Below are 15856 nucleotides of genomic sequence, written 5' to 3' on the forward strand. Positions count from 1 at the left end.
GATAATATATTTTTTTTAAATTCAACTATTTTTTTACTCACTACACAGAATACCCATTTTAAATTATTTATCATTAAATAACATATTATTTTTTATGATTTAAAATATTTATTTTTAACTAAATGGTTAACTGATGGATGAATATGTGTTTTTATGTTTTAAAATGTTTTTTTGTATCTGATTCAATTTTACGATCACAATATTATAAAACGGAAAAAAATCATATATAAAATCTCAATCTTAACAACCTTGATATATCTTATTTCAAAATTATTGTTTATTAAAAATAATAATGTACATGTACTCTTTTGTCTAAAGAATGGTAATTTTAGTTCATTTCCCATAGTTAAACACAGGGAGATTACAGGATGTTCGGATAAATAGTTTTTAGCTTATTAGTATTTTTTTTTAAATGTTTGACAAAAAAAAAACAGTTTATATGTAAGTAAAATGACAAATAAGCAACAAACATTCCCAAAAATCAGCTTATTCGAGTTACGCACTAAAAAACTGATTTTCAAACACTCTAATCCATACACACATAAATTTGATTATTGCCGAGGAATTAATAAAGAAGCACCTTTTTTTTTTTTTTTTCCCTGAACACCCCCTGCGAGTATTACACAACATATCGTTTTCTTTTTGAAAATGCTTTCAGACTTTGGTTTGCTGTAGGATTCCTCTTTTCGTGGTCGTTCTTTCTCGTCGATCGTCGGTCATCTACTGCTTCAGGTACTGCGAAACCCTAGTTCTATTATGTTGATCCGATTTTCTAAAATTTGTCTTATTACTGGTTTATTGATGTGATTCTTGTCGTATGGATAAATCATTGATTATGATTATGACTTACTATCCGACATCAAAGAGGGAGCTAGGAAGATGATCAATGATAATTCCTTAACTTCAGATTTCATATTATCATTAAATCATAGTTTTTCCCGATTGCAATTTGGTATCGATTTTCTAGATCCAAATTCAGTTTTTTTTGGGTTTTCTGGAGATTGAATCGTGATTTTCATATTCGTAAAGTAATCTATGATAAAGTGAAGGAGATAATGTTTGTCAATTCACATTTTCTTCCAAGCAATTATATAATAAGGTGATAGTAAATGTTGGTCTTTGTATAGATTCATGAATAACTGTTGGCTTTCCACAAGATTTGGTGGTGAATTTGGGAGCCTATGAACTGGTAATTCGCCAAATGACCAGTTGCAATTCTTCTGATTCATTTTATGTAGTTGCCATTGAGCAGTGTGCATTACTGTTGTGGCTGGATTACAGTAGAAACTGTGAATAGAACTAGCCAGATTTGGCCGAAAAAATCCATCAAACTGGTTTAGGAATGTTCCATACATGTTGGCAGACATCTTTTCTCTTCTTTGTTTTGCAAAAGATTGCAGATTTAATCATCGAATCTCAGATAGATGAGAACTGACTTTTAGGCTTCAAAACTGACACGAATATTCCCAATTATAAGAAAAGTAAATACGTACATTAAACATAGAATAAGTGGGAGAATTGAGAATGTTTTGAGTTTTCACATAACAAAACTGAATATATGTTTTTTCTGTTTACTTAGTAAGGTACAGAATTTGAATTTTAGAAACTAAAAGTGTATACTATTTAGGAATTAAGACATGGGAAATAGTATCTAAAATCATTGCATGTTTGCCTACATGATTATGCCAGAAAAGAACATCTGTTGTGCATTTTCTTCAGTGCTGTGTATTTCTTGGTGTTATCATACTTCAAGACTTGAAGTTTCATCCCTTATACATGATCTTTATGTTTATAATATGCATTTGCAAGATAATCTGCCAGTGATTGATTGTAAAACTATCATGTACCTTATAAAAGAAAAATAGTGACTTGATTGTAGCGAACTTGAAAATCTTTCTATAAATAAAAAATTTCACATAACATGTAGTTCTATTTCTATATATCTGTGATGTTGAACTACTAAAAAGGCTATATATTTTTTCTTGATGTTCCAAGAAAGACGATACAATTCTAAAATAATGATTCTCTGGTTGATGAACAATTTATAATCTTTCTCCAGAGTTTGTACATCATTGTATTGAAATCCGATCAATCTCATTTATTTTTATCCCCCTCAAAAAAAAAAAAAAAAGCAAAGTAGGTTGTTAATACAAGACAGAAAGAAGATGTTGCTGGCTGTGCTGATCGCCAACTCTGAGGGCAATATCCTCGTTGAACGGTACCTTCAAACCCTTTCTCTCCCAAACCACCATTTCATTATTCATATGCTCTCTAAGGGGCTTTTTGGTGTTTATGAAAGGAAACTCCTTCCAATATAAATTGCAAAATCTAGTACTATTTTGATCCATTTATATTTTTATACAAACTTCACATATGATTATGAATGCGTTGCAGATTCAACGGTGTTCCGGGTGAAGAACGGTTGCATTGGCGGTCCTTCTTGGTCAAACTTGGAGCAGACAACCTTAAAGGTGTCAAAAATGAAGAACTTCTTGTCGCATGCCACAAGTAAGTCAGTAGGGGATTCATTCATTCTGTATCCTACATGTCATGTGTTAAATTCTCATGCATTCTACATGCATTAAGTCAAAAAGAAAAACACCTAAGCCTAAAAGTAGTATGTATGTTTTGGCATTGGCTTTTCAGGTCTGTATATATTGTCTACACAGTGCTTGGACACGTCAGCATCTATCTTGTTGGCAAGGATGAGTATGATGAACTCGCTTGTAAGCATACAAATTAATTTCTTTTACATAAACTTTTACTCGAGCCTCTTATTACTTCTTAGATTTTGAAGCTGTTAATGTTGGATTTTTTTTTGGAAGTGTCAGAAGCAATATTTGTTGTTACATCAGCCATAAAGGATGTATGTGGGAAGCCTCCAACAGAGCGCCTTTTCCTGGACAAGTATGGTAGGATTTGCTTATGCCTTGATGAAATTGTATGGAAGGTACCCTCCCCTCCCATCCTTTTTTACTCTATATATATTGGTTTTAAAAAGATATAAAAAATTTTGTGTACAATAAACTAAAATACATTTACTTTGTTTATTGATTATACTGATGTTATGGATTTGTTATAAAGGGGTTGCTGGAGAACACGGACAAAGATAGAATCAAAAGGCTGATAAGGTTGAAGCCTCCGACTGAGTTTTGATGGAACTTGTTGATTGGTGATTGGTGGGTGGCTGTTATGGAGTTTTGTTTGTTATGATGTTACATTTCGTAGTTGTTGTCGTCTTCTTTTGCTTCTGAATTCTAATGTTGCTTCTTTACCATATATTCTTCTCATTTACGCATCATCATATATTATATATGGATTTCAAATGGGATTATCCTAGGTAACAACATACTTCATTTCCGCTACTAACATAGTCTCTGTACATAATTTTCTACCCATAAATGATAAATATAACAACTTAATTTACTCCCAAAGTTGTAAAATGTTTACAAATATTACTTTACACCAAGGAATTGCGAGGAAAAAGAAGTTTGAATATGACTAAATAACCATTTTATCTTTACATACTAAAGGCAAATGTCACGGTATTTATTAGTTTTAACAGTATATTATGTCATATTCTAGGGGGACAACTATACTCGGTTACATATATATAGAATAACATCCAACATTTTTACAACTCGTATGCTGATGTTTGCTATAGAATTTTCAATAAATAATTATTCAAATCTATCGTTATATAATAAATAAGCATCATATCATATCATATGGTTTCACAAGTTATATATTAGTGACAACCATACCATTATCATCACAAATTTATGCAGCAATTGTTGATTCTTCATCCGAAGGTGTGACTACATCATCTTCCTTGTTAGAAACAATCTTTTCAACTCTATCAATAAATTTCAACATTTTCTCCAACCCTTCTTCATCTGAAATTATATGAGAGAGAGAGAGAGAGAGAGAGAGAGAGAGAGAGAGAGAGATCAAACAAATATGTGTTTTAAAAAATAATTATGTGATATTAAATTATTAAAAAAAAATAAGAATAATAAATAGTAAAAGATTTACCGAATCTTGGAATGGTATGGCCTTTAGGATGATGAATCACTATGGGATCTTCAACTGATTTTAAAAGTTCAAGTCCATATGGTTTTAAAAAATCCGCTTCCCCTGACATAAAATAATAATACTATAAAGATACTCCAAATCATATTTTTTCTAAAAAGAAAAGGTTTTTCTAGTTGATGTGGATGTCCAATGTTTTATAATGAGTGTTTTTCAAAAAAAAAAATGCAAAAATGCAATAATAATGAGGGACTAACATGTGGAAAATATGCATCATCATTTATTATGTCATTATTGGGTTTGGTAAGTTTTGTGGACAAGAAGAGTTGTCTACATGTTGAAATAGCGTCCATATATTTTAAAAGATTCCAAAGATTCTAATGCAATTTTGAATATTCAAATAAAACCTACAAACATCTTATAGGTAATCATATTTCCCTACAACAAAAAATATTATTTCCATTAATAACTTTACATGTTAAATTTAAAATATTATTCAAAATAAACGCTTTATCATTTGATGTTAATAATGTTATTATGCATCGGACGTTTATTCTTAAATAAAATGGACATAGCTAAAAAAAAAAAAAAGATTTAATGTATTAATACATCAACTCTTAACCTATTTACCTATTTGTCTTTATGTATATAACATTTTATTTAAACATACATCATTATCTATTCTACCACATAACCCTAACTTATGAGAAAATAACAGCCCCTAGACCAAGAATCAAGTCAAAAACTGAATTTGAAAAATTTTAAAACCAAAAACCAATCATAATATAACAAAATAGCATCACAAATCTAATATGCCTTGTCACCAAAAACCAAACACATGGAAAGAGGCCAAAAAGAGTACCTAAAAAATGGAGAGAAGGACATTGTATGGGGATCGAATATGCCTTGTCAGCCCATGTTTGATTTTTCAATTTTGCCCCTGAGACTATTATCACAAATCTAATCTTTGGTACCCTCGTCAATGCCAATCCCTGATGTATATTTATTTAATTTAAAAACCACCAAATTGTCAGTAATATATAATTACATTTGATACCAAATCCTCAGAAATATATAATTATATTTGATGTCTGATTTTGATTAAGTGAACCTGCTGAGGAAATTACATAGACAACAACATTACTTAATGTTAATTTCCAATAAGGAATGTTAGTTGTCATTATTGTTACAAACTTGATCCTACGACTTCATTAAATCTTTAACAACTAAATTAACAATTGCAACAAACAAACAATATGTGCATTAACGTTTGTACGTTATGCATTGGTCATGGTTCTTAGCAAAAGTGTTGGTTATGGAGAAAAGAACATGCCTTAGCTTGCAGTCCTGGCAAGGCAGCTGACAAAATTGCACCCTAAATAAATACACAGAACAGAATCAATTCGATTTACAATCATCAAATTGTATTTGGAAAAAAAAAAAAAAAAAAATTTATATAGATCAACATGAAAACCTGCGAGAATCCCATCAAACCATCGATCTCATGCTTAATCATTAAATCTTCGATATGTTCAAGACACTTATCGAAATTCTCATACTCCGTAAAATCCTGTAGTTGTTTCAGAATAAAAATCAAAATCCCTAAAATTGGTTGGAAATAGAACTATTGCGAATAGATATGAGATAATCCAACCTTATTGAATTGGAACCATTCGTAATAAGGCGGGTCAAAAATCCCTTCGACCTCAGATTTACCATTACATGGAAACGGCGCATCAGGGAAGAAGAACTGGACCTTTTCATGAACCGATTCCGGCCATTTCTTCAGTTGAGTTTTGAAGATTTCTCCGCTTGTTCGGAATCCATGGAGGCAAAGGATCCTTGGTTTTCGCTTCACAAACAGATCAGCACCTTCACTTCCCATGGTTTTCTCGAGCACAGCTCGATTGCTTCTGAGGTTGTGAATGGTTCCTGTGAGATTGGAGCATATATAAGGAGGATTCTGGAGGTTATAAATGGAGCTTAAAGTGGCGTGTTGAAGTTTGACTCGAGATTTGTTAATCACGAGGGGGGTGACGTTGGAAATTGGGGGCACTATCAGGTGCATTGTTTCATTGAGTTTGTGCTTTGACTTTGGTCAAATATATATATATATATATATATATATATATATATATATATATATATATATATATATATATATATATATATATATATATATATATATATATATATAAGATAACATTTTTTTTTTCTTTATTCATAAACTTTTTTTCAATTCGTTTTCAAATTGTACATAACATGCTTAAATGGATCGTTCTATTCCTTCATGCCAATCTAAATATGATAATGGCTTAGTCCATTACCTTTTATTATTCATTTCATTTTCCATTTCTTTTTAATTTTATTTTATCATATCAAAAAAACTATTTTATATTCTTATATGTATTTGAAATAATATTTACGAACACCTTCCATTTGTGTTGGTGCTAAAATTTAGATTTAGATTTTATTTTCAAAAGTTCACTTGGACCGTTCTTTATTTTGTGAAAAAGGTGCACACTTCGTCCCTACAAACATAAAACGACTATATTGCATTTTTTTTTATGCCATTTTCATTTAATTTTCACTTTATTATTATTTCTTTTATTCTTTTAAATGTAATATATCGCCCAAAGAGTACTCAAATAACTCTTTCTCTCATATTTATTTATCTTTCAAGAACTTTCGAACAACCTTGGACATCTCATATAACCGCCACCGGAGACCATCGTCCACTACTGTTGAACTATCCACTGTCGACCACCACCGAAAACCACCGCTTCTCTCTCTCTCTCTCTCTCTCTCTCTCTATATATATATATATATATATATATATATATATATATATATATATATATATATATAATTTGTCACCTCTTTCTTCCATATCTTCTTTCTCAACCCCTACACCACCACATATCACTGCCGACACTTCTTGAAACTTATAATCAACATCCAATAGAGCTCGATCGGAAATCTCCAATAAAGTCCTAAAATTTTGGCCCGATTTATGTTTTAGTCATAAATTAATTTTTGTTTACGAAAAAATCCTAAAAACCGGTAAAAGTTTGTATTTTGACCCTTTTTGACTGGTTGGAACCGGTAACAAATTATTTGTGAATATTTCATAAATTGATCGAAAATATTTGGACTTTTCTGCAAAAACAAAAAATATTAGGTTTTTTCTGCAAACAAAAACCTTATTATTATTATTATTATTATTATTATTGTTGTTGTTGTTGTTGTTATATTAAAAATATATAAGTATATTATTTTTTAAATTTTTTATTATTAATGTTGTTAATAATACATATAAATACATTTAAATAAAAAATATTAAAGACATTTTATAAAGGTGAAGGTTGAGCGGATAATAATGCTTTAAGCATTAAAATCATGAATGTGTTTTTGTATATTCTAACTTTGTATATGGTCATTTCACATTTTATTATTGTTTTAAATTCAAAATATTAACATTTAACAATTTAAAAGAAGCCACTGATTTTTCAAATTGTTTACAAATAGTGAGGGTGTGATATGCATGTATGTCTTGTATGTAAGTATTTAAATTACCAACATGTGTGTTGCTCTTTTTCATTACTTTGTACTTGTGGTTTTTTGGAAACATAGTAGATATAGTGTAATAAAGCAAAACAAGATATATTACTTTCTATTAAACAATATATTGTAATTAATATTTTCGAATTTTGATATGGAGCACCAATATAAATATTTATTGTAGATCTGTTGGGTTTGAAAAGAAACCATTCTACTTAAGAAATTTTATATACAAAATGAGAAATTTTTTTATCTTAAACTATTTATACACAATTCTACCTTAGATATGGGTAATCACCACCACCATCACCTTTAAATAATTTCTTTAATATTTTTTTTATTTAAGTGTATTTATATATATTATTAAAAATATTAATAATAATGAATTCAAAAATTAGTATATTTTTTTATATTTTTAGTATAATAATAATAATAATAATAATAATAATAATAATACTAATACTAATAATAATAATAATAATAATAATAATAATAATAATAATAATAATAATAATAATGTTTTTGTTTGTTGAAAAGTCCTAATATTTTTTTTGCAGAAAAGTCCCAATACTTTAGATCATTTTGTGAAATAGTCTCAATATTTTGTGTCAGTTTATGAAATAGTCACAAATTAATTTGTTGCCGGTTCCAACCGTTCAAAAAGGGTCAAAATGCATATTTTTGCCGGTTTTTAAGATTTTTTCGTAAACAAAAATTAGTTTAGGACTAAAACGTAAACCGGACCTAAATTTTAGGACTTTATTGGAGATTTCCCTATATATATATATATATATATATATATATATATATATATATATATATATATATATATATATATATAATTTGTCACCTCTTTCTTCCATATCTTCTTTCTCAACGCCTACACCACCACATATCACTGCCAACACTTCTTGAAACTTATAATCAACATCCAATAGAGCTCGATCTGAAACCTCATATGGTGGTTCCAAGCCCCAAGCAACGACAATTTTAGATCTGAAGCGACGATGGCTTTCATGATCAGGCAAATGGAGTAGCTCCCGACGGTGGCTTTCGTGATTCATGGCCCTTTGACAATGCGGTTGACGATTTTAAATTCATGGCTTTCACGATTCAATCTCCCGCCTCCTAGCAATCTCCTGTAACTCGACAAGTGTATCATAACGTCGAGTAGACACAAACTGGCGGATGTCCTTCTTGAGCATGCTCAAGTACCGGGTCATCTGAGCTTGCTCAGAAGTAGAAAACTCAAGACAAAAACAATGTTCTCTCGGTAAACATCTTGGTGATCTCCTTCACTAACTCAGTCCCCTGCCTCAAGTTCAAATACTTTTGGGCCAATCTCTCCTTGTAACGCTTGATTTCCGGTACAAACTATTTCCAATATGTTTATGCTTTCCCTTTGGGACACGGCGTGTTGGAGCCTCAACATGGCGTGTCGAGATGTCCTTGGTCATGGATTTTGTTGAGCCCACATGACATGTTGAGGTGCCTCAACACGACGTGTTGGCAGCTGGGAAGGAAACCCTGATTTTTAGGGTGTTGCACCATATTTAAAGGCCTTAAGTACCATGTTTTTTTCTCCAAACCGTGTACCATACCAATTATAATTGGCATAAAGTTTTACCTACCAATACCGTACCAATGATACTTGGTACCAACTTAGTTGGTTACCAACAAATTTGGTTGGTAGATATTGGTATTGGTATATACCAAAATATTTAACTAATATCTATACTTGAAGAGTTTAAGACTATAGTCTGTATAAGACTTCACATTATAATCATCACTGAATGGTTAGAAAGTTTTCCAAATATAAACATGAGTTGAAGTTGTGGTCGTCGCTTGTTTTAGTAAATCCTTTTAGTGTCATGTACCTTCCTTAACATTGTGTTAGTAATTTCTTTTACTATAATGTTTCGTTCAAAAAAGAATCAATATCAATTGAATTATATTAGTAACTCCGACTATTACTTTTTAGTTGTTACTCCCAACTAAAACTTGAAATACATTCTCAACAACAAGTCATAAATACAAAATACAAGATCCACAACTACCGACGAAACGGAAAGACAAATACATTCTCAACAACAAGTATCGTTACAAAACGAATTGATTCGGTCTCGAATCAATAACAAAACAAAATCATAAAACCAAAGCATTTCAATAAACACGCGATAATTATGATGAGTCAACTTACAAACTTTGGTCTTGGAAGTTTCAAATTATGCTTATTGGGTCTTGCTAGTCCAATAACATGATCTTTGGGCCCGAAGGGAATACGCTTACGTGTTATTGGGCCTCCTATGACCCAATTCCATGTAAAAGGACTTTCAATAACTCTAATGTGCTATTGGGCCCTAGTGGCCCATTAGTACTGCTAGTAAGGTCGAGAAGTCAAATGCGAGTTGGGCCAACTGTCTTTCGCATTCCCGATAGCCTTGAATAACTCATGGAAATAAAGGGGGCTTCGTACCCTCATTTCTCCTCGGTTGTTGGGCTCATGAGAAATCAAAGTAAACAGATTCAGGACGATAAACAATAGTAATCAGGGTGGGTGGATTAAGTGAGTAGTAACGGCCGACGCCTTTAAGTATCGTTCATAAATTGTAGTTATAAACTAGTTATTTTCCAAATGCGTGATTATAACAACTCACAAACCCTAATTAATCTGACGCCACCCGGGTAATAAAAAACATTCGACATATTGGTATAACAATAAACAAGCCATGTATTTTACGTATTGGGAAAACATCGGGTTTTCCTGGGAAGTTCAACATTTTCACTTGTGTGATGAATACAAAGTTCAACAATTATACATGTTTTGAAAATCAACAAGCATATTTACGGATCTTCACACTTTTTATAAACAAATACTCTTTTCAAAAAATATTGGATTTTCTGGGTTTACGAACTACACCAAATCATTTTACCACAACATTACTTATGAACTCACCAACATTTCATATGTTGACCGTTTTTCAAAATAACTTGTATTCTCGGGTAACAGGTAAGCCGAAGGATAAGTAACAAGTAATGTCATGGTGTTTTGCTTAGGTTATCTGTCAGACAGTTATGTTATGAAATTGTAATGTCTAAAACAATGTACGGAATGTAAATAATATAAGTTGTAATATTTTAATGCATGGTGATGTATTATGTTATAATTCATGTATATATTCATTGTGATGGTATTCAATTTAAGTCACAAGAGCCCTTGGATGTTTTCGCCGTCTGGTTCGGGGGTGTGACAAACAATTTAAAAGTAGTTTGTTTGATAAAACGGTTTGAAAGTATAATAAATCCATATGTTTGATAGTTATTAATCAAATGTGATTGATATAATAACTATGATGTTCAACTTGTATCCCGCCCCCCATAAAAGCATTTAAAAGCATGCAAAAATATTTAAAAGGTTGGTTAAGGGGTATGAACTCACCTGAAATGAGTGATGCGATAGTAGGATTGGTAAAGCATGCTAAGTGTCAAGTGAGAACTTGAGCACACACAGATCCTATTTAACATATAAAGACACATATATGCTTACAATTAGTGTTTATAACAACTAATTAGGTAATGGAACAACCTTAAGGCCTAGTAAACACTTGTACTGAATTGTTAAACCACATAGGGTTGCACATAAGGGGTGTAGGGCCTCACTTGGGAGTTAATGGCCCATATGGTATGAACCACATGAGTTTATGGCCCAAAGACCATTTTCTCATGAGTTTACGACCGTAAACTCATGGTACTAAGTGTCAAGTTGTGATTTAAGGTCTTTTACGCCAATATGAAGTGCTCTATGCTTAAGTCCAAGCCCTAGGAGGGAATGGTGGCACCAATGCACCACTAACTAGTGTTCACGGCCTAAGGACCATTTCCTCATGAGTTTAAGGCCGTAAACTCAAGGTATTTTGTACCAAATCAAAGTTTAAGGTCCTTGGCTTATGATAGAAGTGTTCTAGACGTAATCCTAAGGCTTGAGATGAGATTAGGGCTCATTTGGACCCTTAAATAGAGTTTACGGCCCAAGAAGGTTCCTTGGCCATAAAAATCCCTTTTGATCATGATTTCTTGATGATTTCTAAGTGTAATCTAGTTGATTTAATCATATAACAAGCTAGGACAAGGGTACTTACAGTGTAGAAGCTTGAAAGGGTGCTTAAGGCTCAAGAACACTAGTGTGTGTTCTTGAAGAACACTTGATTATCTATCAAATGAAGAGATTTCATGGACGAAATCATTCACAAACACTAGATAATGAAGTTTACTAAAAAATCAAGGAAGAAAATACTTACTAAGTTGAAGATCTAGTGATGATACTTGAGAGATAATGGGGTTAAGGACTTGAAAATGGTTGAAAATGACAAAAATGGCTAAGTGCCACTTATATAGTCCTTAGGGTTTACGGCCCCAATACCAATTGGGCCGTAAACTCCATTTTATCGGAGTTTTGGAACTTAAATGTTGCACACTTTACCCTAAAGTATCCTCTCTCCAATTATCTTTTGTAGTACTAGGCTTAAAACACTCAAACTGACTCCAAAACTGCTACAATTTAGCAATTGAAAGTTTGACTTTGATTGAATGCAGGGATTGTTATAAGATAAAAATTTCGAGTTGTCACATTTTCAAAATTGTTCGTATTTACCCTTAAGTTTTAAAAAATATTCGAATTTACCTTTACTTTGATTGTTGTTGTTGTTGTTGTTGTTGTTGTTATATATGTTTAATACGTTTTGAAATGTATAAAAATATTTTTATAGATTTAAAAATATATTTACTTCATTTTAGTATTTGTATACATTTGAAAACAAATGAATGCCTTTATAAACATATTTATATATTAAAATATATTTATTTGTATTTAGTAGGTATAAATATATACATATTTCGTATAGAAATATATTGTATACATATAAATATAAAAATATCTATTTATAAGGTTTATATTGTATAAAATACATAATTATATGTATTTATACATATTACTAAGTATAAATATGTATTAAATATTTATTGTATGGATGTAAAATTCAATACAGACCAATCATTTTTAAAACATAGATAAGGGTAAAATTGTAATCTTACCTATTAATCAATTTTAATAATTAAATAAATATTTAATTAATCCCTTTAATCTAGGAAATATAGTTTAGTGATTTAAAACCCTAAATGTTCTTCTTACGCCTGACATCCACCACCGATCCTCATCTTAATTTGTTCGTTCTTGTTATGTCTTCTTTTTCCTTCCCCATCGGACAATCAAAGCCGCTAACTCCATTCCATATCCGGCTGATGCTCATCGGCCATCCAATCACCGGTTGCTGGTTGCTGACCACCACCATCAGACGATATGCTTTTCCCAATCGTCGGGATGATCGTGTCGAAGAAGAGAGGGTGTCGGATTTCGGCTACTCCATCGACGATGATGACATCGCAACCTAGGAGGGAATGTTTTCAAACGGGCCATTACAACCTCTATTCAGGTTGTTTACTTCCATCACTTCAATTCAAACTATTGCAATTGAACTTCATCTTTCTGATTTCCGTTTATGGTTTAGGTGCGATTCTTCTCCCTTCTCAGAGGTATGCTTTTATCTCGCTTATACCCGATTCTTCTCGTTCCTCTTTCCGATTTGGTATCATTTACTACGTTGTTCCTAATTCCATTTTTTTATATGGTTGATTGTTTATTTGTGTTGTCGTATGTTAATTCATCATAAAAACAAAGGCAAGAACGAGTTTTTTTTGTTGCATAAAAACGTTATTTTTATTCATGAGTAGGAGGTTCTAATTGTGCTCATGGTAAGCATGTATGTCACTAAAATGCATCTGATTTTGTAGTTTTATGCTAATTGTTATATTTTGTGTGTTGAAGATTTGAATTCAGATTTTGGTTAAACTATATTTGGGTTAGGCCATTAAAGAAACAAGATAAGGAGATGTCTTTTACTTTTGAGGTCAAGGTTCTTGAATTTCACAGCTTATTTAAATATTTTAGTATGTTTAATGATGTATGATTATAGTTAATAAGTTTTTTCCTCAATAGTTGTGAGTTATTTTGGCTCGCAGATCAAAAATTGATATGTTCATATGCCTTTTTGTTATTCGGTCTTACAATATAGATTATTTGGGATGGGTGGTTATAGGAGGATGTCCTACAAGAAGCTTACTCACAACCAAGTGTAGTTGCAGTAATTCCATTTGCAGCCCCATGCACAACATCTCCTGCAACATAGTACGTGACCTACGACCATATTCTATTAGAGTTTATAATTTTATTCTTTTAGAATATATTGAATTCACATGGAAAATGTATAGTCTGATTCATATACTTACTTTATTATTATTATTATTTTTATAATTACGGCTTAAAAGAATGCTACATAATTCTTGAAGAATGTTTTTTTTAGATCAATGATAAGGTATTATTTCAAAAAGGAAGCTTAATTTTATATTTGATTATATATGTCAGAAATAGATTCTTTCAAGAGCATCAAAATGTTTTTGAAGATTTTTTATTCTTTTGATGTAAATAAATTCTATAAGAATATATATATTTCATATTAACATTTTTACAATTAAAACTCTATGTTATTTATTTCATATTTGATATTTGTTCTAATGTCAAGTTTTAAAATCCAACACTCTTTATTAATTTTGATGTCATTCTCATAGAATATTATTATGACAAAATCAAATCGATTATGATTTAAAATTACATTAGAATTGAAATGAGTTTAATTAAAAAAAAATCAAAATTAAAAATTAATAAAATCAATTATCCCTAAAAATCAGATTTTTAAAGTTTAGAAATTTAATTATTCCCTAAAATCAGCAATTTTCCTTTTTAAATTTATATTAATTGACTAAAATACCCTTAAAATGAAATTAAATGATATTTTTCAGTTAACTTTAATTTAATAATATGTATTAATCATTTTCTTAAAATAAATAAATGATTGGCTCACAATTATTCCTATATCTACACAATAATTAGTTAAAATACAATAACCTAAGCAAATATATATATATATATATATATATATATATATATATATATATATATATATATATATATATATATATATATATATATATATATATATATATATATATGGACACACACACACAAATACATATAGGGAAGAGTTATATGGAAAACAAAAAAAAACCCTAAAGATCATAAAAATGCATAACAAAAATTACCTAGACATCACAATTTTTTTTTTTTGATTTTACACATCAAAAAATTGCAACTTTATTTAAAATTTCACTGGAAAAAAAATCAATTTTTTTTTTATAATTTTTTTTTTATAATTTTTTTTTTATAATTTTTTTTTCAATTTTTTTTAACAATTTTGTGTTAAAAGTTGCGAATTTTTCAAAAAAAAATCAAAAAAGAAAAAGTTTTGTGAAATTTAAGTATTTTTTATGTATTTTTATGATTTTTAGGGTTTTTTGTTTTCAATAGAAATTAAACCTATATATATATATATATATATATATATATATATATATATATATATATATATATATATATATATATAAACAAAATATTTTTTTAATTATTTGGGTGATTCAACAACCAAAACATTTTTTTTGGTGTTTGCTTACTAAGTATAAATATGTATTTATTTCATATTTATATGCATACGATAGTTTTTATACAAAATAAATACATATTTATATCAATTAAATACAATCAAATAAATATATCTATTAGATAAAAATATAAACATATTTATACATTTAAAAAACATATTTATACAATTAAAAATATTTTAATTTGTATTTAATAGATATAAATATGTATTTATTTTGTATAAAAACTCTCATATGCGTATAAGTATGAAATAAATACATATTTATACTTAGTAATATGTGCAAATACATATAATTATATCTTTAATACAATATAAACATTATAAATATGTACTTTTATATTTATACTAGTGACGTACCCGCGTAATGCGGCGGTGCCAAAAAGTTTGTTTCGACAATAGTTTCTAAGCGGTGGCATTAATTTCACTTCAAATGTTAATTTTTTTTAGACGTTCGTTTTGACAATAGTTTTCTTTTGAGGATTAGTTTCGGCTATTAGTTTACTTTTGAGGTTTCGTTTCGACGGTTGTTTTGTTTGAAAGTTTTGTTTTGTGTACTTGTTTTCTTTGGACGTTTCATTGCATCTACTAGTTTTCTTTAGACGTTTGTTTCAATAATTTTTTTCTTGGACGTTTCGTTTTGATATTAGAATTGT

At 29.8% G+C, this 15856-nt stretch overlaps 3 protein-coding genes across 6 annotated transcripts; 2 read left to right on the plus strand and 1 right to left on the minus strand.

Moving 5' to 3' along the window:
- The first annotated feature begins 569 nt into the window (after positions 1-569).
- LOC145025370 (SNARE-like superfamily protein) lies at positions 570-3326 on the plus strand. 2 transcript variants are annotated; one of them, XM_078976783.1, is made up of 6 exons: positions 570-732; positions 2138-2218; positions 2395-2508; positions 2647-2726; positions 2826-2950; positions 3085-3326. In XM_078976783.1, the coding sequence occupies exons 2-6, from the start codon at positions 2166-2168 to the stop codon at positions 3154-3156; spliced, it is 444 nt and encodes a 147-aa protein (XP_078832909.1). In that variant the 5' UTR covers positions 570-732; positions 2138-2165; the 3' UTR covers positions 3157-3326. The 2 variants fall into 2 exon arrangements, with proteins under 2 accessions (XP_078832909.1, XP_078832902.1); XM_078976776.1 differs by having other exon boundaries at positions 571-732; positions 2133-2218.
- A 161-nt stretch (positions 3327-3487) lies between these two features.
- On the minus strand, positions 3488-6119 carry LOC145024495 (uncharacterized). Its single transcript, XM_078976762.1, has 6 exons — positions 5687-6119; positions 5507-5602; positions 5371-5407; positions 4895-5029; positions 4036-4137; positions 3488-3896 (listed from the first exon to the last, which is right to left on the minus strand). Exons 1-6 carry the CDS (start codon positions 6098-6100, stop codon positions 3781-3783), a joined length of 900 nt encoding a protein of 299 aa, XP_078832888.1. The 5' UTR covers positions 6101-6119; the 3' UTR covers positions 3488-3780.
- Positions 6120-12776: 6657 nt separating this feature from the next.
- LOC145047758 (uncharacterized) lies at positions 12777-14026 on the plus strand. Of its 3 annotated transcripts, XM_078996093.1 has the most exons (4): positions 12777-13082; positions 13158-13182; positions 13475-13556; positions 13746-14026. In XM_078996093.1, exons 1-4 carry the CDS (start codon positions 12950-12952, stop codon positions 13833-13835), a joined length of 330 nt encoding a protein of 109 aa, XP_078852219.1. In that variant the 5' UTR covers positions 12777-12949; the 3' UTR covers positions 13836-14026. The 3 variants fall into 3 exon arrangements, 1 of the variants encoding a protein (XP_078852219.1); XR_013682399.1 differs by lacking the exon at positions 13475-13556 and having other exon boundaries at positions 13722-14026; XR_013682397.1 differs by lacking the exon at positions 13475-13556.
- The last annotated feature ends 1830 nt before the right edge of the window (positions 14027-15856 follow it).

Source organism: Lactuca saligna, chromosome 1, assembly GCF_052625555.1.
Source record: "Lactuca saligna cultivar CGN05327 chromosome 1, ASM5262555v1, whole genome shotgun sequence".
NCBI classification, from domain to species: Eukaryota; Viridiplantae; Streptophyta; class Magnoliopsida; order Asterales; family Asteraceae; genus Lactuca; species Lactuca saligna.